Source organism: Macaca fascicularis, chromosome 12, assembly GCF_037993035.2.
Source record: "Macaca fascicularis isolate 582-1 chromosome 12, T2T-MFA8v1.1".
Classification (NCBI taxonomy): Eukaryota; Metazoa; Chordata; class Mammalia; order Primates; family Cercopithecidae; genus Macaca; species Macaca fascicularis.
The window spans coordinates 136,455,829-136,481,451 of NC_088386.1; the positions used below are offsets into that span (position 1 = coordinate 136,455,829).

The window sequence follows — 25,623 nt, forward strand, 5'->3', positions numbered from 1 at the left end:
CCTAAGAGCTAGAAGACTGTCACTGCCCCTCACACCCAGGGATAGGACGACTGCAGTAACCCCTGTGAAAGTGGGTGTGGAGGGCACCTGGCAGTCCCTGCTCCATGGCCATCTGAAGTCTTGCCAGGCAGGCACAGCCAGGGCCCCTGTCTGGGAGTGGACACCCCACTCCCCCAAGTCGTGCTCTCTGTGGCCTGGGGTTCCAGCCTCGTGAGGACCCCTTTCCTGTTTCCTTGGCCACGCTTGATGGTGTCCTCAAAGGAGCCCTCCTCAGTGGCAGAACTGCTTTCTCAGCCTCTTCCCCGCCAAGGTTCTTTTCAAGTTCCAGTAGTCACAAACTTTCATCCGGGGCTCCTTTCTTTTGCAATTCAACTCGAAATGACTCTGTGGTCTGCAGGTGACTCCATTCCAGGTGCCTACAGCCACGCCCACAGCGCCACCTCCGGACACTGCTGAGCTGCGCACCTCTGCCTGACACCTGCCTTTGGGAAACTCAGCAGCAGTGCCCAGCATCATAACCTGGGGCGTAGGAGGGCATCTGGATCCAGGATGGCACCCTCGCCACAATCTGTCCTGGCTCTGTACCTGCCCGTGGGGTGCACAGGAGGGCTCTTTCAGCCTCAAGTCCTTGCGTTCCTGGCCTTCGTTCCTTTTCCTCCCAGCTTGCAGGTGCAGATTTTTTTTTTTTTTAGCTCATCGCTTCCTTGTAGTCCCTTGTCAAATGCAGCCTCTGGCCAATATTCAGGCCAGGGTTGTTTCCCAGCCTTTCCACTAGACATGCACACTTAGCTCACGATCTGCCTTATGAGTCATCACCGTTGAGCTTTACCAAATGTTTTGCCCCACCTAACAGCTTGCCAACATTCCAAATCCTGGCAGGTCACATGTTTTGTTAGCACAGCATCCCTCTTCTAGCAGCCAGCTTCTCTATTAGGCCAAGTTATGTTCCAGCTAGACAACTATGAGGCACAGACGTCTCACCCAACAAAGCTTTCTCATGCTGCAGGCCCACCTCAGGCTGGCAGGGGAAGGGTGGATTCTCTTCAATGTGACCACTCTGGGACCTATACTGATGGGATAGAGATCGCAAATGTTTCCAGGCACCTTGCCAGGGATAAGAGAGCTGTTGAGGGGCTCACACTTGGCAGTGGAAGTTCTGAAGGGCCTACAACCACAGGGGCTGCAACCCCACCACATGCACAAAAGTGGGGATAGATGGCAAACAGCACTAATGACAATGACAGAGCTGAGGCCAGAATGTGAAAGAGATCTGCATTTTGGGGATTAGGGCCTAGTCAGGCAGGTAGGAGGAGATGATGTTCAAAAAGGGAAAAGAAGCTTGATGAAAGATTGGTTTCTATAGAGACAGATTAGAGAACTGAAGCCTGAGGCTGCAGTGAGGGAGACCAATGCAAATTCCTAGGCCCTGGAGGTCCAAATACGGTTTTCTAAGTCCCTCAGGCCATGACCTATTCAGTCCAGACTTGTCTCCCAGAGTGTTTCTCTGCCATCCCTACTCTAACTAGGACTTATTGGTGGTGCTTCTCTCCTGAGGCCAGATGCTTTGCATAGAACACTAGGGAACTTCAGGTATAAAGGTAAGGCACAATTGAGAATCACCTGCCCAGGACAGCAACACAGTGTGAAGGAAAACAGGCCACTCAACCCAAACCTGAGGAGACAGAGGCAACAGAAAAATCAGAAAAGGACTTTAGAACACATATAATCAAAATCTCAGACCTAAAGGGGACTTTTGAAATAAACTATAACATAGGAAGAGGCACTTGTGAAACAAGAACAGGTAGTTTATAAAAAAGAACCAGCCAGAGACCCTGGAAATTTTTTTAAAAGCAATTATTAAAAAATGAAAACTCAGTGGAACAGTGCTGTGGTTTGAATGTTCCCTCCAAAATTCATGTTGAAATTTAATTGCCATTGTGATGGTATTAAGAGGTGGAACCATTAAGTGATTAGGCCATGAGGTCTCTGCCTTCATGAATGGATTAATGTCATTATCAGAGTGGGTTCATTATCATGAGCATGTTGTAAAAATGAGTTTAGCTGTCTCTTGCTTATGTGTCCTCTTGCTCTTTCATCTTCCCCCATGGAATGGTGTGGCAAGAAGGCCTTTACCAGATGCCAGCCCCTCGACCTTGGACTTCCCAGCCTCCAGAACTATAAGAAATAAATTTATTTTCATTATAAATTACCCAGTCTGTGGTATTGTTATAGCAACAGAAAATGAACTTGGGGATATTAGGTCGTGGAGAGTAAAAAAAAAAAAAAAAAAAAAAAAATTCCAATCAATCAAGGCATCCTCATTCTCAACATGGCCTGCATTCTACCCTCCAGGGGTCCCCTCCATGGCCCTTCATCTCCCCCAACCCCGCAACTCAGCCTCATTTCTTTAGCCATTTTCTCCCCCACATCTCTCTTCCCTTCCCATCAGACCTTTGCACCCTGCAAGCTAAGCCACCTCAGGTAGCCATGCCCTCAGGGCTCTAACCCAAGCACCCACCACGGTGTTTTCCCCAACAAAGACTGTCCTTTTACTAAAAGGAATCTGATGTCAGCTGTTAGTCTCCCCCCTCCCCCATCTCTCCGAAAAATCACCTGGTCAGACAGAAGCCCAAGAGCAGGGACATGCCAGTTAAAGGCAGAGCTTGGCAAGGGTGTCCACGGAGTTGCCAGGCCCAGCATAGATCTAAGGGGCTTTTAACAGGCACAGGCAGAGTGTTAAGGAGATCACTCCCACCTACCCACCCATCCAGCCAGGCCCAAATAAACCTCTCCTTGTTCCAAATGAATGAGCAAACAGAAAAATTCCAGTGTGGAGGGAACACAACACCCACAATGCAGAAAATAGCCCACATCTGAAATATGCTCACCTCAGATAACCAGTCAACTGTGGAAATTATCTGCATAATCCTCGTAATAAAATTGAAGAACACAAAACCACTTCATACCAATAGTTCGGGAAAAAATTCCTATAAGGAGCATGTACCCTATTTATTTATTCCCACTCTGTTTTGTTTACTAAGCATGTATTATACTTATGAGAAAAAAAGCTCAATCTAAAATATTGCCAACAAAGAATCCATTCCTCATGTTGCAGTGAATGAAGCGGGCTGAGGTCAGCCTGGTTTTATGCTGGCTGCCCCAACTCTAAGGAGTTGATGTGTCTTACTGTTAACAGTGGAGGATGTCCAGGTTCTTGGCGTTTTGAATAAAGAATTGGACAAAACACACAAAGAGAGCAAAGAAGGAATGAAGGGATTTATTGAAAATGAAAGTACACTCCACAGTGTGGGAGTGGGCCTGAGCATAGGCACACAAAAGCCCTGTTATAGAATTTTTGGGAGTTTAAATACGCTCTAGATGATTCCATTGGTTACTTGGGGTACGCACTATGTAGATGGACATGATGAAGTTACAAAGTCATTGGCCTACGCCCTATGGAGAAGATATTTCCTGTCATAACTGAAGTGTGAATCGGCCTATGTTCCCTGCACCCAGACCCTATTTTTCTGCCTCCTACCTACAGCTGTGTGGTCCTGAGCTGTCACCTCTTCCCTTTGAAGCTCAGGTTCCTCACCAGTAAAATAAGGCAGGAATACCTACTGCTGAAATGTGTGATCACACAAACGCAGTGTCTCAACATGTTGTACATGTGTTTTGGCCCTTTGAGTCCTTGAGGACTGTCCAAGGTGGAACCTTCTTCACTTTTCTTGGAGAACCGACCATGGGTTGCAGCAAAGACTAAAATGGTTCCTGTTTCAGCCCTGCCTGGGAAGATTCAGCTGGAACCTTTAGGCTAGGAAAAGGGAGTAGGACCCTACCCCCACTGTACCGGACCTGAGACAAATCCACAGAAGAGCAATCCTTTCTAACTCTGGGCAGTATATGGACAAGATACTAATTTTTAATCTCTGCATCTCCATGAGAACGCAATGACCAGCACAGTGAAGTGCCCAATTACTGCCCCCTGAACAAATGGAGATGTCAAGTTCAGAAAAGATCCTGGCTGAGGAAGACAGGGAACATTCCCTTGAAAAACAAGGGCAGTCATCCAGACAGAACAAGAGGAGTGGCAGGATGAGAGGAGGCAGACAGGGTTGATTCTATAGGGCTCCTCCTCAACACCCATGAACCTGAGAAATAAGTGGTCAGATGTATTTCAGTCCACTGGCCAGCCGTGGGGTCATGGTGGGAACCAGTCCCACCTGAAGGACTCTCATCTTCCTACAATCCTCAAATACTGAGGCATGGGGATGCTGTTCCCTCCTTGAAGTGAGGGCCCCGAGGCTCTCGTACTTTACAATACTTCAGACCAAGAGCCTGCAGTTGAGGCTGCCAGGATCACAAACCAGCTGCCCCCCAAACCCCTTCTTATCTCACCAACCCAAGCTGCTTACAGCCCCTCCAGATATCCCGGGGGGGAATGTCGTTCTTCACAGCTGATGGAACATCTCTGCACCCAGGGGTAGTGGATGGGACCACAGAGCATATGCAGTGTCTTAGTCTGTTTCACGCTGTTATACCTGAGGTTGGGTAATTTATTTTTTAAAAAAAGCAAAACAGGTTTAATTGGCTCAAAATTCTGGTGGAAATTTCAAGATTGGGCCGCTGCACCTGGTGAGGGCCTCACGCTCCTTCAACTCCTGGCACCAAGTGGAAGGGGGCGGGGGCACACACAGAGATTATGTGGCAATATGGCGAGACAGGAAGCAAGAGACAAGTCCAGGAAGCCTGACTCTCTAACCAGCTCTCATGGGAACTCACCCCTCCACACAGGGTACTAACCTATCCATGAGGGATCCACCCCTATTACCCAAACTCCTCCTACTAGGCACCACCTCCCAACACTGCCACATTGGGGACCAAATTTCAATACCAGTTTGGGCAGGGGCAGACCATATGCAAATCACAGCATAGGGTAATGGTGGGGGCAGGTTGACACAGGGCTGCTGCCTACCCAGCACCAGCTGTCTCTTGGCCCCTTCCAGATCCTGGGAATCTGGCTACCGGCATGGGCCCAGCCTTGGACACAGATGTGGCCACAGAAAGCTGTTAGCTCTCCAGATCTGATCGGCCTGGGAGAGTGGCACAACAAAAGGCTCCCAAAGGAAAGTCAAGATGCTCGGCCAGCCTCAGCTCTGCTACCCACCCACGTGCCCAGGACAGGGAAGATATGTTTCTTACTCCTCCAGGACCACTGGTGAAGCAGAGACCAGGCTCTTCTTGAGTCCTCTCAGCTGTGGTGCAACCACCAGCCTAGCAAGGAATCAGAAACATCTTCTGCAAGAGTCAGCACCATAGCGGGTGCTGAATAGGCAATGAAGCATCCCATAGGTGCTGGGCTATGTGGTCACTCCCTTTTCCAGACCAAGGCAAGGAGATAAGCACTCTGGGCCCCTAATCAGGTGCCCGGGGCCTGGTGGGATGAAAACAGCAGTGTCCTACAACCTTAACTGCTACTCACGCAGGCCCCACCTGGCCTCTCAGAGGGAGGAACCTGGGACTCCTGAACCCGATTCAGTTTCTCCTTCAACAGCAGGGACTTTTCACTCCTGACTGCAGAAAAACAGCTTCAATGTGACCATCCTTCGTAGCCCGAGGCTGGGTAAAACGGCCTGAGGCGGCAAAATCCGAAAAGCTCTATTGGGTGGCAAACTGCCGTCACTAGAAGAGTTGAGGCCCCCTTCTCCTCCCCTGCCTGGCCGCCTTCATTCCTGGGAATGGAACAGGTTCTTGCGGCAAGGGTGAATCCTCGAGCAGGTCCCAGGATCACTATCCTCACCTCCCCGCGGCACTGAGTGGCTATAGTTGTAAATGTGCGTCCACAGGGTCACTGTCCAGCAACCAGGACCAGGTGCCTGGCCATCTGGGGATTGGAAAAAGCTCAGCGGGATGCTCTGGCCGCCTCCCCTGACCCCAGTTAAGATGTAGAGCGTTCGAACTAAAATGCCTAGAAACAAAGCTCAGGCCCGGGAAGGTCCAACCATTGCGACGCCGCTCCCTCAAGCTCTTCCCTCGGAGCCGTCTCATTTCCCAAAACTCCCAAACACATCACAGAGAGAGGTGTTGGCCTAGGTGGTCACTCCCTTTTCCAGAACCACAGCAAGAAGTTGAGCCTGCTGGGCCCCTAACCAGAGCCCTGGGGCCTGGTGGGACGAAAAGCCCTATTAGGTAGCAAACAGCTGTCACTAGTGGGGTTGAGGCCCCCTTCTCCCCTGCCTGACGACAACGGCGGCAGGCACTCGACCGGCGTTGGACAGCTCGCTACTCGCCTTCCCTTGCGCAAACCGCGGTTCCGCCCAACTACCCGCGGCCACCGCCTCCGCAGCAGAGCGCCGGAAACAGAGACGCGTTTCGGAAGGGAGGTGCATGCTGGGAACGGCGCTGCATGCTGGGAGCTGTAGTGTGCGACGCAACTCGGCCGAAGTGCCTCCCTGGTCCCTGAAGCTCCCAGAGCCCGCGTGTTCAGGCGGTCCTGACACCCCGGCCCGAGCCACACCTGCTGGAGGGCTAAACGCCTGCCGGCCCTCCGGGTATGAGCGGAGGCCGGGACAGCCCTGGGCTCCGCCGCCCCCGGAAGGAAAAACTACAGCGAGGGCAGCTGCCCAGCCTCGTAAGAGCAGAGCTCGGGAACCCCGCCCCCTGGGCCTCCGATGTCCGTGGCGCTTTCCGTCGCCCGAGTGCCATTGGGCCGGCCTGTCACGTGACCCGAGGCCCCGCGCCCGGTTGGCTGCCGCCTGGTTACCAATGGGAGACTAGCGGGCCGGCGTCCTGGCCTGGTCCAGCACCTGCGCCGCCCTCGTGTTTGGAGGGCTGGGCTGAGCTGGGAACGGGCGGGACGGGCCGGAGGCGGCGGCGGCGGACTCGCCTTCTCTCTGGGGCTGGGACCCCGAGGCTACCGGCTGCAGATGGGAGCCCGCGGAGCCGAGGATGCGGGCGGGCCGGGGCGCGACGCCGGCGAGGGAGCTGTTCCGGGACGCCGCCTTCCCCGCCGCGGACTCCTCGCTCTTCTGCGACTTGTCCACGCCGCTGGCCCAGTTTCGCGAGGACATCACGTGGAGGCGGCCCCAGGTGGGACCTTGCGGGGTGCGGTGGGCGCCGTTTCTGGTTTCCGAGAACTCCGCTCCTCTCAGGGAGCGGGGCGGGGCGGGGCGGGCGGCCAGGGTAGCTCCGAACGCAGGATCCGCTGTTGTTCTCCTCAGAAGTGGCCGCCCGGCCCCCTCTTTCTTACCTCCTTCCTACCCCCGCCCAGAACGAGCAGGACGCCGCGCTACCGCAGGGACACGAGACTAGGTCGTGGCCACCACCTGCGAGAGCTCCAATCCAGAAGGAGGCTCGGAGCTCAGCGAGAGGCGTTTTAACAGAGTCCCAAACCCAGCCCACCTGTTTGCTTCCGCCTTGAAGAGCGTTTGTGTCTGCTCCTCCCGGCAGAGAGGGCCGCTCATGCCCCTCTGAAGCGGCTGGGTCGAGCCCACAAAGCAAAGCGTGATAGAATTTCAGTTTTGGATTTTGTGCACCTGCCTTTCCAGTTGTAAACACTTAAAAATGGCAGCTGCAAGGGATGTCCTGGCCGAGTGCCGTGTTCATATTTTTAGAAGTGGTTTATCTGCTGAATAAGACTGCCCAGCGAGCAACCTTGCCCTAAGAGGATACAGTCTTAGCGGAGACAACTAATGGCCACCAGTCTTCGAACAGAACTGGAACTTCTGAGATCTGGTGACTGAGATGGTTTTGACAGGCCCCCTGGTTTCCTTGGACAACACTGAAGGGCCTGAGAGGAGGCAAGGGTCAGAGCATGTAGAGCCTTGTCGTTGTAATTTGGGTTTTATTTTGTTAAAAGATTGATTTTAGGTGCAGCTGGAGGCCACTAGAGGGTTTTAGTAGAGGAGCGATTCTTTTGGATGTGTGTTTTTACGAACTCACTCTTGCTGCTGGGTGGGAAGTGGATTGTAGGGGCAAGAATGCAAGGGACCATTGCAGTGGTCCTGGAGAAAGATGAAGGGGCTCAGATTAGCCTGACGACCGTTAGGTTGTGGATTTGGAGTAGATTGGTTTGAGACGTACTTTGCAGTGGGAATTGAAAGGCCTCAGTGACTGATTGAAATAGAGGGTGAGGATAGTGGAGGAATCGGCGTGTCTTCTAGGTTTCTGGCCTGAACCAGTGGGTGGATGGTGGTCCTGGGACAGAGCCTGGGGGGAACCTAGAGTCGGACTTTGCTCTCACGTGTTCAGGTGGAGCTGGCCTGGAGGCAGGTGGATACAGAGCAGGGAGATCTGCGCTAGAGATATTCATCTGGGAGGCGGACCATATTAGATGGTTTACGGTCCATAGCCTGGGAGAGTGTCTCGGGGGAGTATCAGTAAAGAAGAAGGAGACCTTGGGACTGAGCCTTGAGGAACCCTAACATTTCTTGGGGTCAGGCAGGTGCCCTGACAAACAGACTTGAGAAGCAGCAGGCAGTGAGGTAGAGGGTACCCGGGGGCATGCGGCCTCACGGAAGCTGAGTGGGGACTGCCTCAGGGGTAGCAGATGGCGTTCTGCTGTTCTGAATACTGCTGAGTAGTTGGGAAAGAGAGTTGGGACCAAGAGAAGCCCAATGGGTTTGATAACATAGAGGTGACAGCGACATTGATCGAGGCAGTTTAGGGACCATGATTGTCTCAGAAGCTAGAGGAGCCTGCGTGGAGAGTGAATGGGAAGCGGGCAGTGGGCATGGCAACTCTTTCAAGAAGGTTGTAATGAAGAGAAGCCTGAAAGAGAATATGAAGGAGGGATAATGTCTTAAACAACATGGGGGTGGGATTCTGCCTGGGGAGCTGGAAGGGAAGGAGTTGTGAGAGGAGCCCAGGCTCTGAGGGCAGGAGAGAGGGTCAGGTTCAGAAGCAGGAGGCAAGGTCGAAGCTCAGAGTGGTGGGCAAGGGCAGTGTGGATGTTTTGAGTAGATGAGGAGAAAGGGGAAGGTATATGATAGTTAGGAGATATGGTAAATGGAGCCTGCTAGAGAAACAGTAAGATTTCCAGCAGGATGGAGGATGCATTTGAGATTTACCAGCATGAGTGAAAAGTGAAACTTTTCTGAACCAACATTTAGCTGTTTTGAGAAGGAGCTTGGTAGAGTTTGGGATTTTTCCAATAAGGAAGGAAGACAGACAGGCACCCCAGAATTAAGCTGGACAGGGGGATTTGAAGCCAGGAGCTGAAGGACACCCACTGCAGGAAACCACCTTCCTGTCCGCTTTTGGGTAACACTGCTGATCGGAAAAGCTCCACCCCAACCCCTGTCATCTAGAGCCTTGGGTTCTTAGTTTGAAGGACTCCCCAGCAAGCATGATCTAACTCTGGACAACTTTCTGTATTTCAGGAGATTTGTGCCATGCCCCGGTTGTTTCCAGATGACCCGCAGGAAGGGCAGGTGAAGCAGGGGCTGCTGGGGGATTGCTGGTTCCTGTGTGCCTGTGCCGCCCTGCAGAAGAGCAGGCACCTCCTGGAACAGGTGTGGGGCCCCTTCTTCCTTGTGTTTGTCCTGGAGCCGGTTTCTCTTTGTGTTTCTCCTGCCTGCTGAGTACCAGGAGCCCTTGCGAAAGCTGAACCGTGCCGCAGGCGGATCTCTCGCTGTGTTGGGGGAAAGCAGGAACATTCCAAGGCAGAGACTGAGGACTGCACTCTGTCCCTCTGCTGCAGGAGGGGGTGCCTTGGCCTTGCCAGAGGGCTCCGTTAGGGAGGTTCACCCTGCTGTGTGCTCTCGTGAGCCTTGGGCTCTCCATGGAGTCAGATCACCACATTTAGAATAAAGAGACAAATGTGCCAGCTCACAGGAGGACGGGGCTGGTTGGGGGACTCTGCCCCAGATCTCTCCTCAGCTAACTGACTGGTTTTCGTACAGGTTTTGAATATAAGTTTGCAAAAGGTTATTAAACCTGTTTCTGTGGGTAGACAGATACTCTGGGCAGAGAAGGCCTTCTCAGGTTTTCCGTCCCTGGAAGTGTTCATAGTTTTATGCTTGGCTTGTTGCTAAGCGTTGCCGATTAATGCAGCGGCATTGACAGTGTGACCTCATTCAGAGTTTCCCTCATGTCCCAAGCCCCATGGTAAGCATGTCACAGTCACTGGCTTTCAGTCTCACAGCCTTGCCAGCTTTGGCCTTTTTTGTTTTTAAATGAGAGTGCTAAAACCACTGCCATTGTGTTTCTGGCCATTAAGTGGCAGAGCCAGGACCGCACCAGGCGCCTAGTGCCCAGCCTGCACTCCCCTAATGCAGGGGGTCAGAGTGCTTACTCCTGAAGGAGCCCTGCGGTGGACACAGTGGGTGCATCCAGCTGGCCCAGTGTTGGGGCGCCAGGCTCCCAGCAGCAGCGGGGGCTGCCGTTCCTGTGGTGATATGTTGCTTGCAGTCAGCTCAGTCAAGAACTGGGTCACTCATACCCTTGAAAGTCATATTTGTTTTGGCTTCAGGTCAGATGCTTTTAGTGTGGGCAGCAGAGCATGGCCTGGGATATGTGCGTCCCTTGTTGTAGTCCTCAAGTTTTGCAATGAGAGGTGTGTTAATTTCGTGTGTGGTGACCGAGCCCTGTGAAAGCGCCGACATCCAGGTGTGCGTAGAGTTCTCTGCAGACCGTGGTGCCTGTGGAGCACTCAGCTGTGGCCACACCGCAGCCAGGACACTGGAGCAGCGCCGGGTGGTGCTTATGTTACGCTCGTCTTTTGCTTCTCCCTGTGCATGGCAGGTCATTCCTCCAGGACAGCCAAGCTGGGCCGACCAGGAGTACCAGGGCTCCTTCACCTGTCGCATTTGGCAGTTTGGACGCTGGGTGGAGGTGACCACAGATGACCGCCTGCCATGCCTCGCAGGGAGACTCTGTTTCTCCCGCTGCCAGAGGGAGGATGTGTTCTGGCTCCCCTTACTGGAAAAGGTCTACGCCAAGTGCGTGTGCTGGGGGCTGAGGGCCTGGCCTGGGGCAAGTCGGGGAGCTGCCACTACCATGGGCTGCCCTGGGAGTGTCTCTGCTCACTCTGGGCTGCAGAGCCCCCTTCTGTTCTGAGGGTCTGGCAGCTCGTTCTGTGGGTCAGGCTGACTGGCCAGGTGCAGAGATTCTTCTTTTGGGCCTGTGGTTTGCCCACTCCCATCTTTCCCTTCCCTTGTTCCAAAGCCCAGCGTGGAGTCGTCCTCCACAGAGAGCATGTGCACCGCCCTCCTTGGTTTCTCGGCCCCAGCAAGAAAGATGCTTCTTTATATTTGTTGTGGAATGGTTGGGACAGGCAGCCTCACTGTGTAGTCATTGGGAAGGAATGAGGCTACCCCGGCATACCAACACTTGTGTATCATGGTGCTGGCTCAGGGGACCAGGACCCTCACCATGAGTCGTAATTGAATAGCCTTCCCTCTTAGAATGCATTTATCATCTTGCCAAAGGCAACTGGACCAACAGGCAGGCAGGGAAGCTGGCGAACATGGGAAGGCTGGCCGGTGACATCAGTGCCCAGTGAGCCCTTCCATCCCAAGGGCTGGTTTAGGAAAAGCAGGGTTGGAGCTTGAGAGCCGAGGGATGTGGGCATCCATAGCTTCCACCCCTCCTGCCCTGCCCCTGTGCCCACACCGGAGGCTAGAGAGTTTCTATATGTGGGCAGAGGACTGCAGGGCGCTCACGCTTGCTGCAAAGTAAGACGTTTGAAGGTGAGGCTAAGCCTTGACTTGATAAGGATGAGGACGAAGGCAGAGGGGCGTAAAGAGGTGGGATTGAGGCAGTGGTTGGACGACTTGGGGTGCTACAGACCGTGGGAATCGGAAAGGAGGGCACGCTCAATGCCGGGGGCTCACTCCCGTGGTGATTGTGTCCCTTAGGGTCCATGGGTCCTACGAGCACCTGTGGGCAGGGCAGGTGGCGGATGCTCTGGTGGACCTGACTGGTGGCCTGGCAGAAAGATGGAGCCTGAAGGGCGTAGCAGGAAGCGGAGGCCAGCAGGACAGGCTGGGCCGCTGGGAGCACAGGACTTGTCGGCATCTGCTCCGCTTGAAGGACCAGAGTCTCATCAGCTGCTCCGTGCTCAGCCCCAGAGCAGGTGAGGCACGTGGCCGGCACAGGAGGGCTGCAGCCGGCGTGCTCCTCATTGCCAGGCCTCAGGCACGCTGTAGCTTTTTATGTGACTGGCTACACAGCCCTTTCAGGACTAAGTGGGAAGAAAGCTTGTTCAGAAGGGTGGTGTCCTCGCTTTGTGACCTTCTCCTACTGTCCTCTTCCAGAGGGACGTGGCCCTTCTCTCCCCTGACCAGTACTTTCCGCTAGTGCAAGGCAGGAAGAAGTGGCACCGAGTCAAAGCCCACAGTCTGTGCCATCCTTGGCCCAGCTGGCAACCTGGCAAAATCAAAAGCTGTTTTTTATTTTAGTGATAGATATGTTCATTAAAAACAATTTGTTTCCAAAAAAAGAAGGGGGCCACGTGTGGTTGCTCACATCTGTAATCTCAAAACTTTGGGAGGCTGAGGTGGGAGTATCGCTGGAACCCAGGAGTTCGAGACCCGCCTGGGCAGCATAGCAAGATCTCATCTCTACAAAAAATGAAGAAAAAAATCACTCAGATAGAACCTCTTGTGACTTTTGAGTGCACTCTCAGTTTTCCATGAGCACATGTGGTTTACATGTTCCATTCCACACCACTTCTCATACTGCCACACACGCTGTCAAATGTTTGCCTCATGAGCGGGTTTGCCATAGTCTCTTAATCATTCCCCTGATGTTGGATATTAAGATCTTTCTGGGCCGGGCGCGGTGGCTCAAGCCTGTAATCCCAGCACTTTGGGAGGCCAAGACGGGCGGATCACGAGGTCAGGAGATTGAGACCGTCCCGGCTAACATGGTGAAACCCCGTCTCTACTGAAAAATACAAAAAACTAGCCGGGCGAGGTGGTGGGCGCCTGTAGTCCCAGCTACTCGGGAGGCTGAGGCAGGAGAATGGCTTAAACCCAGGAGGCGGAGCTTGCAGTGAGCTGAGATCCAGCCACTGCACTCCAGTCTGGGTGACAGAGCGAGACTCCGTCTCAAAAAAAAAAAAAAAAAAAGCTCTTTCTGGTTTTATATAATTCTAAATAGCATCAATGAACATTTTTATAACTTTTTTCATACTTAGGATTATTTTTAAAATATTGGTTAAATAATATGAATATCACAATAAACTGAAACAGATTGTCGTAGGCCTTGGTCTGGTCCCCTATAAGCAGACCCTGAGATGGGGTTCAGGAGCACGTTGAGAGGTTCAGAGAACCTGGAGGGCGTGTACTCCCCACTAGCCCCACAGGGGTGCCAGGAAGGACGCTGGCCTCAGAGCCTCCCAACTGGGAGCGAGGGCCCTGGTCTTGTGGGCATCAGCTCAGGGAACTGTTGGTTTTGGGCTGCTCTAGGGTGGGATAGGGCTAAGTCCTAGCACTTCAGACTTTAGAGAAAGCCCCCAGGCAGAGAGAGATGGCAGCTGGCACTGACTGGAGGTGCATTGGAGCCTGCTGAGGTGGCAAAGGGCTGCAGCATGGGTGAGACTGAAGTCCTTCCAGGAGACCCTCCTCTCTAGACCATTGCCCCGCCACAGATGTGGTGCCTCTCTCTGTTTGGCTCTTTCTTTTCTATGCCCGTCTGTCTCAAGGTCTCTGGCCAGGTGGAGCTGTTGCCCCCCTGGGCCTCCCTGCCTCCAGTGGGCTTCTAGCCAAGGCACTATGTGAATGTCCCACCTCCGGCAGGCTTTGCCAAAAGAAACACTCTAGGTTCTTGGCAGTTGCAGATGCATCTGTGCGTTATGTTTGAGAACTGGTGCTGTGCCAGGCGTCGTGCACTGATGGGTACGGGCGATGACTGAGGCCTAGAGAAGGGGATGACTTACCCAGCACCGGACCGGAATGGCAGCCAAGTCAGGTCCCGTGTGCTTGCTCCTGGAGATGCTCCTGAGCTGACGGGCCACAGCTGCTAAGAAAGGAGCTCCCGTGGTCCATGGGGATCTGGGGTCTCCCATGTAGCCGTAGTCGGGTGGGCTGGAGCATCTCCAGAGGAGACAGAGGCCCGTGTGTCCTTGTCAGTTTGGGACTCCATGGTGCCCTTCGTGCCCGTGCCCGAGCCATTCCTCACGCAGGTGCTCGGGAGCTGGGGGAGTTCCATGCCTTCATTGTCTCGGACCTGCGGGAGCTGCAGGATCAGGCGGGCCAGAGCATCCTGCTGCTGCGGATCCAGAACCCCTGGGGCCGGCGGTGCTGGCAGGGGCTCTGGAGAGAGGGGTGAGTGCTGGGGCCTGGACCATGCTGCTGTCGGGAGGGGGGCCCAGTACCAATCTGGCCTGTGTCCTGGTCACCTTCAGCTGTCAGGACCGTACTTGGCTATCTCCACCAAGGCCCCTGAGCCCCTGCTCTTGTGACACCATGCTTGTCTTGGCTCCAGACAATCCTTTTGAGGCCTGGGACCAAGGTGGCCCTTGGACCTGGGGTTTCAATAGGGCAGACATCATCACGGGCTCAGGCAGCAGTCCTGGGAAGACACGTCCAGAGACGTGAAGCTCCTCTGGGAAAAGAGGCTCCCGTGGGTGGCCGCTGCCCGGAAGGCCCTGTGCTGCAGAGCTGCTTCAGGTGTGGGAGGGGCCGCAGAGCTGGGGCGCGGGGGCGCTGGCAGGAACTCAGGGCTCTCTGGGTCCCCTCCAGGTTTCCCCCCAGCCTGCTGGCCAGCTGACGCCACCAGTTCTCGGGAGGGGCTTCTGCTGAGATGAGGTTTCTTCCAGGGGTGAAGGGTGGAGCCAGGTAGATGCAGCGGTAACGTCTGAGCTCCTGTCCCAGCTCCAGGAAGGGGAGTTCTGGGTGGAGGAGGAAGAGTTCCTCAGGGAGTTTGACGAGATCACCATTGGCTACCCAATCACGGAGGCTGGCCACCTGCAGAGCCTCTACACAGGTAGTGCCCCGAGGGGCTGTGCTGGGCATGTTCTCTGCCTGCCCAAGTGAGGAGGCTGGGCAGGTGCCCGGGTTCCCCCTGCCCATTCCTGGTTTGCTGCTTTCAAGTGTGGAGAGATGATTCTGTCCCAGGAGCCGGGAGGAGAGTGGGCTCGTGGGAGGGGCTGGCTCTGTCTGTGGCCGTAGCTGCTGCTTAGACGCTGCCAGGGTTCATGAGGCCACCGCGGCGGGAGGCCAGTGAGGAGCCATGTCCCACAGCTGATGCCTGGTGTTTTCTCACTAGAGAAGCTGCTCTGCCACACTCGGGCGCTGCCTGGGGCCTGGGTCAAGGGGCAGTCAGCAGGAGGCTGCCGGAACAACAGCGGCTTTCCCAGCAACCCCAAATTCTGGCTGCGGGTCTCAGAACCGAGTGAGGTGTACATTGCCGTCCTGCAGAGATCAAGGCTGCGTGCAGTGGACTGGGCAGGCCGGGCCCGGGCACTGGTGGGTGACAGTCATACTTCGTGGAGCCCAGCGAGCATCCCAGGCAAGCACTACCAGGCTGTGGGCCTGCACCTCTGGAAGGTAACTCAGCCCCGCCTGGCTCACGCTCGGTTGGGCAGGTGGTGTGGAGGCCAATGGAGGTCTTAGTCCTAGGACTGGCTCTGCCGGGACACGTGTAACTCTGCCACCGGCCCCAACAGTCTCCCCTATCCTTGTATTGTCGCACGGGGTTGACATCTGCTGGTGCTCCCAGACCTGGCTCTGACCTGAGACTGCAGGTCTGGGCGTCTTTCTGCCTTGCCGTGTGCCTCATTGGCCAAAGGAAAGCAACAGAGTCTGCAGCCAGGGCAGGACCCGCAGGAGGGGCTTGGGCCTGGGGACTCCTGGCAGCGCTGTGCCTTCCTGAGGCAAGGAGGTAGAGCCAACGGCTGAGGACCTGTCAGGGCCAGTCTCAGCTCTGCAGCTTGCTGTGTGACCTGGCACACATCCTCTCCCTGCCTCCCTGTCTCTCCCCCTGCAAGACAGGGTCCTGACATGGATCTCATGGGATTGCTCTGAGGCCCAGGCAGTCCCAGGCCCAACCACTGGTTCACAAAATATGCTGTTTCCTGGAAGAACAGATGGGGGCGCCTGGAAGCAAAGGGCCTGAGTGTGGGTCGAGAATATGCCAGCTGCTTGCTTAGGGGCTGGATTGTCATCTTGTGCGTCTTGACAGGGTGTGACACTTGGCACTACACTGTTCCCTGTTCCTTCATGGATGTGGCCCACATGATGTTCCTTTCCTCTTGCAAAAGAAGTTGCTGGAAGGCCCACTGTCCAGCAGCCCCAGGTTGCCTGGGCCACGGTGCCTCTGTGGGCCCAGCTACAAGGGAGGACTTGCAGGCTTGTGTCTGGGACAGATACTGGCCCCAGGGCCAAGTGAAGCCCGGGATTGGTGGGCATCTCTAGCTGGCCCCTGAGAGAGGGTGGAGGGTGCTGACAGGCCTTGCGCTTTCGTCTGTTAACTCCAGAGGCCGTTGTGCTTGGAGCAGGGAGGCCAAGGCCAGGGCACCTGACGCCGGCCTCTCCTCTGCACTGAGCCTCCTGCCTGTGCTCACAGGTGGAGAAGCGGCGGGTCAATCTGCCCAGGGTCCTTTCCACGCCCCCCGTGGCTGGCACTGCGTGCCATGCATACGACCGGGAGGTCCACCTGCGTTGCGAGCTCTCACCGGGCTACTACCTGGCTGTCCCCAGCACCTTCCTGAAGGACGCGCCAGGGGAGTTCCTGCTCCGAGTCTTCTCTACCGGGCGAGTCTCCCTTAGGTGAGAGGAACCGTGCAGTGCTGCTGGCTCTCCGAGCCACAGCCTCTGGAGGACCACAGGCCTTTCCGAGGCAGGATTTGGGCACTTCCCCTCTGTGGTTGGCAGGTATCCATGTGGGGACTGAGGCCGCCGGGAACCTGCTGCCAGCGCCCTCCCATGTTTGTCTTCTTGGCAGCGCCATCAGGGCAGTGGCCAAGAACGCCAGCCCCGGAGCAGCCCTGCCTGCGGGGGAGTGGGGGACCGTGCAGCTGCGGGGCTCCTGGAGAGCCGGCCAGACGGCGGGGGGCAGCAGGAACTTTGCCTCGTACCCCACCAACCCCTGCTTCCCCTTCTCGGTCCCCGAGGGCCCTGGCCCCCGCTGCGTCCGCATCACTCTGCATCAGCACTGCCAGTCCAGGGACACCGAGTTCCACCCCATCGGTTTCCATATCTTCCAGGCAAGCTCCTTGCCCCAGGGAGGGAGGGAGAGTAGAAGGGGCCTTCAGAGAATTTGCATCTTGGCCTCCACTGTCTCAACAGAGGGCTCTGGGCTCAGTCACTTGGGCACGCAGGCCCGGCTCCCCCTGCTCTTCGAGGCGCTGCCTGGAACCCGCACGGGCCCTCTCCCGTCTCCATCCTCACAGAGGCGAGGCTGAAGATGGCGTCTGGAAGGGCCGGGGGCCTGGGAGGTGGGCAGGGCTGACCCAGGCAGGGCAGGTTTCTGGAGGGGGTGGTGAGTGGGGAGGAGGGGAGAAGTTTGGAGGGGACAGGAGGCCGAGGTTGAGACTGGCGGAGGTGGGTCGAGCCCTGGCTTAGGGACACAGGAGGCCGATGGACTCAGGAGTGAGAGGAGGGGAGGCCCAGGCTGGCTGGCCACAGCAGCGTCTCGGGTGTGAGGAAGTCCACAGTCACTGGGCTCAGCCTGTGGCCCCTTGTCTACTTACCCTGACTCAGAACAACTGTGTCCCAAGGTTCATTCTCTGCAGACATGTGTCCCCTGGAATGCAGGGGCCCTGATGAGGAAGGCACTGCGACCCTTGGTTCACAGTGTGCTGCCTGGGGACCGTCGGAGCCTCGCTGTTTGCCCTGGGCTGCCGGCTCAGGTCCCCTAGAGCTCTGAGGAAAACACATGCCAGGGCCAGTGGGAGCCCTTGGGGCGGGCTGGGCAGTCACAGGTGTTAAAGCCCCTGATGGTGCGATGGGCCTCCAGGCCGGGGCCCCACTGCCGGCACCTTCCGGCAAGGGCGGCCAGGCCTTGGTAAGGAGGTGAGTCCAGTGTCCAGGCCTGGCCGCCCCTCCTTGGAGAAGGGGCTGTGTGTAACTCAAGAGGGCATCCAAGCAGATGGCCCTGGGCTGCATCCCCTACCCCAAGGCTGGCTCCCTCAGTCTGAGCCCATGCTTCCCCCAGGTCCCAGAGGGTGGCAGGAGCCAGGACGCGCCCCCACTGCTGCTGCAGGAGCCGCTGCTGAGCTGCGTGCCGCATCGCTATGCCCAGGAGGTGAGCCAGCTCTGCCTCCTGCCTCCAGGCACCTACAGGGTCGTGCCCTCCACCTACCTGCCAGACACAGAGGGGGCCTTCACTGTGACCATCGCAACCAGGATTGACAGGTGGGGCTCTGGGACTTGGGGGTGGCCAGCTGGAGGCTGAGGTCCTGGAGTCTTAGTGCATGCCCGTCCCCCCACGTCTTTCCTGCCCACCCCTCACCCTCAAGCTTCTACCTATCCTGGCGGACCAGGGCTGTCCTGCCTGCCTGGGGACCCTTCCTTGCTGGTCTGAGCCTGGGAGGAGAGTCTGGTGGAAGGTGGGCCAGGAGCACGCAGCTCCTCGTGTGACAAGGTCTGGGAGCGGTGACCTGGTGTCTCTCCACAGGCCATCCATTCACAGCCAGGAGATGCTGGGCCAGTTCCTCCAGGAGGTGTGTATGCAGCCCCGCCAGCTCGGCTCACCTGCCTGGGGCTGCCTGGTGGCCTAGGGTCTACCTGCAGCCTCAGGCAGGTGGCTTCTCTCTGGGACGTGAGGTGCCCTTGACTCTTCCTGTGAGAGCCCCGGGCGGTGCTTTGAAGGAAAGGGGGAGCTGAGGCTGCGTCCCATTCCCTGGCTGCACTCGGGGTGGGATGTGAGAAGGGGCGAGTGCCACCACTACCTGGGCCCCCGTCTGTCCTTGCAGGTCTCCGTCATGGCAGTGATGAAAACCTAACAGGGTGGCTCCCTATGCCAGCTCAGGTGACTGGAACTCAAGGGCCTGACAGGTTCCCAGCAACTGGGCCGGCCAGCCTTGCACTGTGAGGGCTGGTCCTGAGTCTTGGCCTGCCTCCCAGCCCTGCCAGGGGGCTGCTGCCTAAGAGTCCACGGGAAGCCTCCATCATGAGAGACTCAGCCCTGGGGGCAAGCAGGTGCTGCAGAGGAAGGGCGGGAAGCTTGGCGGCTTCTGTCGCGCCTCTGAGACGGCAGAGACCCCAGGATCCCAGAGCTTCCCAGGATCCCTCCCAGATCCTCCTCTGCTGACTCCACACGGAAGCCTCACACCCACAGGGTAGGGCAGCAGATCTTCTTTATACCTATGTATTGTTTGCATCACTTTTAGGATGTAACTTTATAAATAAACATGAACGCTGAGGATTCGCAGATCCGTCTTCCTCCAAGGAGCTCCAGGCTGTGCCCGCTCTTGCTGAGCAGGCTGTGGGGAGGGCTGGGGGCCTGCCGAGGTGGTGAGGATGAAGATGGCCTTTGGAGGGGCTGGGGGCCTGGCGAGGTGGGCAGGATGAGATGGTAAGTGGGGAGGAGGGGAGAAGTTTGGAGGGGCGGGCACAGGGCATGCCCCAGGCCAGGGGGCTGAGGGCTGAGGTTGAGGCTGGCTGGGGCAGGTCAAGACTTGGCCTTGGGGGACTGATAGACTGGGGAGTGAGGGGTGGGGAGGGCCAGCGAAGGCACTGCTAAGGCTGTGGTGAAGAAGGACGTCTCGGAAATGGGTGTTAGAATGGGAGCTGCTGCAGAGGGAGGCACCCTAGGTTCGTGTGGACAGAGAGCCTTGGATCTGGACGGCTCCTCTGCCTTCAGCTGGAGTTCACCTGCGCAGTGTCCTAGGATTACTTATTTCTCCAGGCCTCTCTCCTTCATCCCTCACACCAAATGCTGCAATGAGAGCTATAGTGTCACTGAACGGTGCAGAGGTCAGTTCCAGACATGGCTGGGGAGGGCTGTCACTAAGCCCTTTTGTTTTAGAGACAAAACTCCAGCTCAGGCTGGAGTGCAGTGGTGTGATCATAGCTCACTGCAGCCTCAACCTCCTGGGCTCAGCGATCCTCCCTCTTCAGCCTCCCAGCTGGCTAGGAAAGCAGGTGCGCTGCTAAGCCTGGTTAGCTTTTGAATTCTTAAATCCTCCTTCAGCCTCCCAGGTGGCTAGGAAAGCAGGTGCGCTGCTAAGCCTGGTTAGCTTTTGAATTCTTAAATCCTCCTTCAGCCTCCCAGGTGGCTAGGGAAGCGGTGCCAAGCCTGGTTAGCTTTTGAATTATTGAATACTTAGGGGTCTTGATATATGGCTGCCTAGGCTGGCCTCAGCGATCCTCCTGCCTTGGCCTCCCAAAGCACTAAGATTGCAGCAATGAGCCACCAGCCCCACCACTAATCCCTTTTAAATTCCATTCGCTTCCTGAGTCCCTTCGTGCCTGGGGAGACCCTGTGTATTGGTCCTTTTTCACATTGCTATAAACAACTCTCTGAGACTGGTAATTTATAAAGAAAAGAGGTTTAATTGCCTCAGTTCCAAAGACTGTACAGGAAGCATGGCTGGGGAGGCCTTAGGAAACTTAGAATCATGGCGAAGGGGAAGCAGGCAGTCTGCAGGAGGAGGAAGAGAGCGAAGGGGAGATGCTGTGCACTTTTAAACAACCAGATCTCAGGAGAACTCACTGTGACGGAAACAGCAAGGGGGATGTTTGCCGCCATGATCCAGTCATCTCCCACCAGGTCCCTCCAACACTGGGGATTATATATAATTCGACATGACATTTGGGCAGGGACACAACTCCAAACCATAGCACCCAGTGAGCCTGATTTGGGCCTTGCTGCCCGATCACGACCATCTCTGGAGTCCTGGTGTCTGTGTTCCCACTGGGACCTGTGCCGCTGTTCCCCTCTCCATACCCTAGCCATGCCAAGTCACCCTCCCCACTCACCCACAGGAAGCTGCCCTGGCCCTGGCCCCTTAGCCCCTCTGCTTGCTGGTTCAGTGGCCCACAGCAGCAGTGGCTGTGGCAGCTGGGTTCTCAGCATCTTCAGACATGGATTCCTGAGCAGCAGGATTGGGCTCTGTCTCCCTGTGTGCAGAGCCTGCCACAGATCTCCCTTATCCACTGGCTTATGTGCTGACTTCGGGTGAAGCCAGTGGTGCTGCCTATTAGGGTGCAGGAACTTGGGGCAAACAGTGAGGGGCTAGTCACCAAAGAAATACCCTGCAGGACAGTGTGCAAGCCAGAGGCTCGAGCTGGGTCAGAGCTGCCCTAGATCCCTGGGTTTGTGGGCAGGCAGGTCCTGTGCAGGGTGCCTGAGGGTGCAGGTTGAGGTGGGACAGGTGGGGTCGAGGTATTTCTCAGGGACAGTGCCTATGAAGGGAAGACAGTTGCAGGGGTTGTGTCCATGTCAGGATAGACTGTGGTAGGGACCCCGGGAAGAGTGCTGGAGCAAACCCCACCTGGGCCGGCCAGGCCCTTATGGTGAGCATCCCTGCCCCCCAGGCCCTCTGGAGCCACTGTCCCTGAGACAGGCCCTGACGGTGGCGGCCACACCCTCCAGCTGAGCAGCTCTTCCCAAAGTCCTCAGCCAGGACCTGCTCCCCCATCCGGGCCGTCGCCTGAGAGGAGGCCTGGAAAGCGCAGCGTTCCGTGTCTCTGGGGCCGTGGTTGGTGCCCGTCATCTCTCCGCTGCGGGCTGGCTCCACTCGACCTGCCTGCCTTGGCCGTCTGGTCTACCAGCTGGAACCATGTTCCTGGGTGTGGAAAAGGCTCCCTCTGGAGCCTGCAGAGACCCCGAGGCCCTGTGCATCCTTCCGATGGGAGGTGCCAGATGCAATTGGAGGGAATGCCTGGCAGGCCTCTAACCCCCAGCCAGCCTGAACATTTCCGGTGCAGGAGGCCCCGGCCTGGCGTTGTTCGTCCCTGGTTGCCTCCTGCTCCGACTCCATCAGCATCCTGTCGTCAAGGTCGTGGATCAGTGCGGTGCTTTCAGGGCGTCCGGCCAGCTGGTCTGTCTGTCGTATATTATGGCAGAGGCCCCAGGAAAAATGGCAAATGCCTTTGTCCATTCCATACAAATTCCATAGGAATGTGAGCAGTTTCTGATCTTCCATGGCATATTTGTCCAGTTGATGGCCAACCCTGGGTACTTGGGCCTCCAGGGCCTGTTGAACTGGGCCGCCCCTCAGCCGTGTGTGCACTTGCCACGTGGCCCTCCAGGAATCCCACCCCACAGGGCCACACTGAACCAAATGGAGAGACAGCAGGGCCACCACCCTCTCTCCACATGCCATGGCTGCTCTGGGACCCGGGCAGGAGGGGACAGTCTTGGCCTTCTAGTGTCCCTCTTGGCCTTCCCACGGCCATCTCTACCCCAAAGATGCAACAAAGATGTCGGTCACTCCCCAGGTGTCAATCTGTCACAGGCTCAGAGACCAGGACGTGGCCCCGGGTGGGTCTGTAGGCCCTGTGGGCTCATGTGAGCTGGTCCAGGGCAGGACTCCATTATTAACTGCCTGTCATGTGTCCCACTGTGATGGAGCCCTGGTGACTCTTGGGGACCAGTGTCAGCTTGGCCTGTGTGCTCAGTGGCTCCCAGATGTCTGGACATTCTCTCCCCGGTGCACATAGTCCCTGGGGAAGTCCTTGTCATGCATACTTGCCGATGGGGGAGTGTCCTTCATCTTGCAGGCCTGGCCACCTCTTCAGTCAACAGATACTTGGGCCGAAAACCAACTCGGGCAGTGTGGGCCCAACTGGGGCTCTTCAGTGGAGTGACCACCCTCGGTCCTCCTGGATCCCTCTGCTGGCTCCACCTGAGCGCTGCCCTCGCTGGTGGCCCTTGCCTTGCTCTGTTGCCATCCTATAAGCCCTGCAGTCAGGCCCCTTGGCGCCCTTCCACTGTGTTCATATTGTCTCCTGGCCTCTGCTGTGTAGAGGTCTGATGCCCTCCGCCCCTGGCGAGCCAAACCCTGTGATGGTGGTTCCTGCCACCAGCTTCCTGTGGCACCACTACCACTCCCGCCAGCCTCCTGCGGCACAGCTGCCACTCCCCGTTAAGAAGCATGGCACAAGTGAGCGGCGTGACCTTGGTTTTCCCAGGGAACCAGTGCTTGGCAGCTCCCACCACACACACGTCTACGCCCACCCTCCGCCAGCCACAGCGGTTGTGACGTCTCCACCCTGCCCAGCAAAAGTGGAAGTGTGGCCTGTGCTGCTGGGAATCTCCGGGTTTGCCTCCAGGGGCCTTGCCGGGGTGTCAAACCCTGTGTCTCTGGACACTGTCATTAGGTCTCAGCTTCCCCATCAGGCACCTCAGCACCCAGTCCTGCCAGTGCTCCTGCCTCCTGTCCCCAGCTGGCCGGGCCTGCAGCCCCCTTCCGTGCCCCGAACTGGCCGGGCCTGCAGCCCCCTCCCGTGCCCCAAGCTGGCTGGGCCTGCAGCCCACTCCCTGGTCACTGGATGTTGCTGACATGTCACTCGATCGGAGCCCTAGCACCCAAGGGGGCCAGGGCCTGACGGGGGAGGAGCGAGGGGTGGGCCACGTCTCTCTGCAGGCTCAGAAGCTTCCTGAGAGGCTAGAGAGTGAAACCTTCCGGCGCCACGCACGGCCTCCTCCCTGTCCGGGGTCCTGGGTTCTCCAGATGGGGCCTTGGCCTTGGCTAGGTGTTGGTCAGGAGCTGGGGTGCTGCGCCCCCACCCAGCTTCTCTGAACTCCAGCCGGGCACCTCAGTGAGGCTTCAGCCACCTGTGCCTTATTTGCTTCCTCCTTGGAGCCCCCTCGTGTCTGTGCATTCATCAAACAGCAGCTGGGCCCCCCAGCACACCCCCTTCCTCAACTTTCCCACTGGACACTGGAACCAGAGTCACAACTGGACTGGACAGGATGACCACTTTGTGCCAGGTGCCAGCTATCTCCCCTGACCAGTGATGGGTCTTCATTTCCCATGGGCTGTGAGTGACCCAGTTCCAAATCCCAAATTAGTGACTCTCTTCTCCAGTGGGGGTTGGATTCTCCAGAAGCAGAGACAGACATAGAATTTGGGTGCAAGGTATTTCGGAGGGAAGGTGGAGGAGGTGAGGTTGGTGAGGGAGAAGCCTGGAGTGTCGGTAGCCAGGGTGCCCCCACCTGGCTGAAACGCCTGGCCTTTGTGCCCTGCCTGGCTTGGCCTCCCCAGGCAGGCTACCCCATGGCATCCCTGGACAAGGCCGTCCCCAAGAACGCTGCCCACAGCCCAGCCATGGGCCTTCCCTTGGGGCTCCCGCCCCGGCTCACACCTGCCAGCCAGCGGATTTACTCATTGCTGGCTGCACCCTCTCAGCAGTGGCCGTGTGCACCATAACCCTGGGAACACCTGCAGGGAGACACACCCTTGGCCTGGCAGCTTGGGGGAGACTCCTGGGGTGTCAGGAGGGAAGGGAGGCAAGCAGGGGTGGGGCGCTGTGGGGCTTTTCCTGCTTTCTGGGCCAGGGGCCACAGGCCACCCAGTGACATTTCTCTCTCAGCATCTGCTGGGGTGGACTCTGCAGTGGCTGCTGCCAGCCTGGATGGGCTCCTTGCACAGCTCTGCTTATGGGGTGGAGGCCACCTAGAAACTCTCAGTCCCCTGTCAGCCTCAGAGCCGATAGCTCTGCCTGGACCATCAGCAGGCTTGTCATCGGCACCAGCATGCCTGCTCCTGGATCCCGGTGAGGCTCCCCTGCCTGTTTCACCTAGGGGCCTCTAGGGGTGCTCTGGAGCTGGGAGCCGCTGCCCAGCACTCCTGCCCTCTCCGGCCTCTCTTGGCTGTCTGCCAAGCACTTACTGGGTCTCCTATTGACCACTTGTTTTGCTGCAAGGCTGTTGGTTTACATAAAAATAGAGAAAGCTGAAGAGTTTCCTCAGCCCGTTAAGTTTTCCTGGCTCTTCTGGCGTTGCACCTGCCTGAGTTCCTTGGCGGGGCCCATCTTTGAGTTCCTTTGGGCTCCTGTAACAAAGCATCATAGCCTGGGCAGCTCATAAACAATGGTAATGCATTGCTCTCCATTCTAGAGACTGCACGTCCAAGATCGAGGCACTGGCAGACCTGGTCCCTGGTGAGGGCCTGCTTCCTGGTCCAGAGACAGCGCCTTCTGCCTGTGTCCTGACGTGGTGGAAGGTCAAGGGAACTCCCTGGGGCCCATTTTATATGGGCCCTCATCCCGTTCGTGACACCTCTGCCTTCATGACCTCATCACCTACCAGAGGTCCCCACCTTCTCATTCCTCACTTTGGGGATGAGGACTTCAGTATGTGAATTTCGGGAACACAAACGGGTCATCCACAGAAGGGCCCGTCTCTTACACAGATGCTGAGTTCCCAGTGGCCTGCGTCCCAGCAAACAAGAACTGCCCTGAAAAGCAACCTGTCTCCCCAGTGCCAGCCCTGGCAGGGCACCCAGAACTCTCAGGAATGCTCGAAGGCAGGACCTGGCCTTTCTATGGGGTCCGGGGCTGTGGGGTCCCTGGCTGTACTGTGGACCTGCAGAGCGGGGCATGTGGGCTGAAGACCGTCTCCCCACCATGGCGGGAAGGGACAAAGGGTGGCCCTGGCAGATCCGGATGGGCAGGACTGGGTGTGTCCTGTGAGAGCACCTCCTTCCTGGCCTTTCCCGTGGACTTTGCCCCACACCACCTGCCTGGGTTCCTTGCTGTCGTCACTTCCAGCTCCCGGCACAGC

The 25,623-nt window shown here is 56.9% G+C and overlaps 1 protein-coding gene across 12 annotated transcripts; it reads left to right on the forward strand.

Moving 5' to 3' along the window:
- The first annotated feature begins 6,769 nt into the window (after positions 1 to 6,769).
- Positions 6,770 to 19,320, forward strand: CAPN10 (calpain 10). Of its 12 annotated transcripts, none has more exons than XR_012421652.1 (13): positions 6,770 to 7,089; positions 9,381 to 9,512; positions 10,744 to 10,940; positions 11,859 to 12,076; positions 14,129 to 14,270; positions 14,431 to 14,615; positions 14,765 to 14,931; positions 15,214 to 15,494; positions 16,513 to 16,715; positions 16,891 to 17,383; positions 18,103 to 18,302; positions 18,565 to 18,610; positions 18,863 to 19,320. XR_012421652.1 is itself a non-coding variant. In XM_074010694.1 (13 exons), exons 3-13 carry the CDS (start codon positions 10,857 to 10,859, stop codon positions 18,890 to 18,892), a joined length of 1,818 nt encoding a protein of 605 aa, XP_073866795.1. In that variant the 5' UTR covers positions 6,770 to 7,089; positions 9,381 to 9,512; positions 10,744 to 10,856; the 3' UTR covers positions 18,893 to 19,320. The 12 variants fall into 12 exon arrangements, 9 of the variants coding, with proteins under 9 accessions (XP_073866795.1, XP_045224017.2, XP_073866797.1 ...); XR_012421650.1 differs by having other exon boundaries at positions 10,744 to 10,929; XM_074010694.1 differs by having other exon boundaries at positions 16,891 to 17,152.
- The last annotated feature ends 6,303 nt before the right edge of the window (positions 19,321 to 25,623 follow it).

Coding starts and splice junctions, on each gene's coding strand:
- CAPN10 (XM_045368082.2), top strand. CDS start 6,949: ATGCGGGCGGGCCGGGGCGCGACGCCGGCGAGGGAGCTGTTCCGGGAC. Junction 7,090..9,380: donor TCACGTGGAGGCGGCCCCAG/GTGGGACCTTGC, acceptor TCTGTATTTCAG/GAGATTTGTGCCATGCCCCG. Junction 14,932..15,213: donor CCTGCAGAGCCTCTACACAG/GTAGTGCCCCGA, acceptor TTTTCTCACTAG/AGAAGCTGCTCTGCCACACT.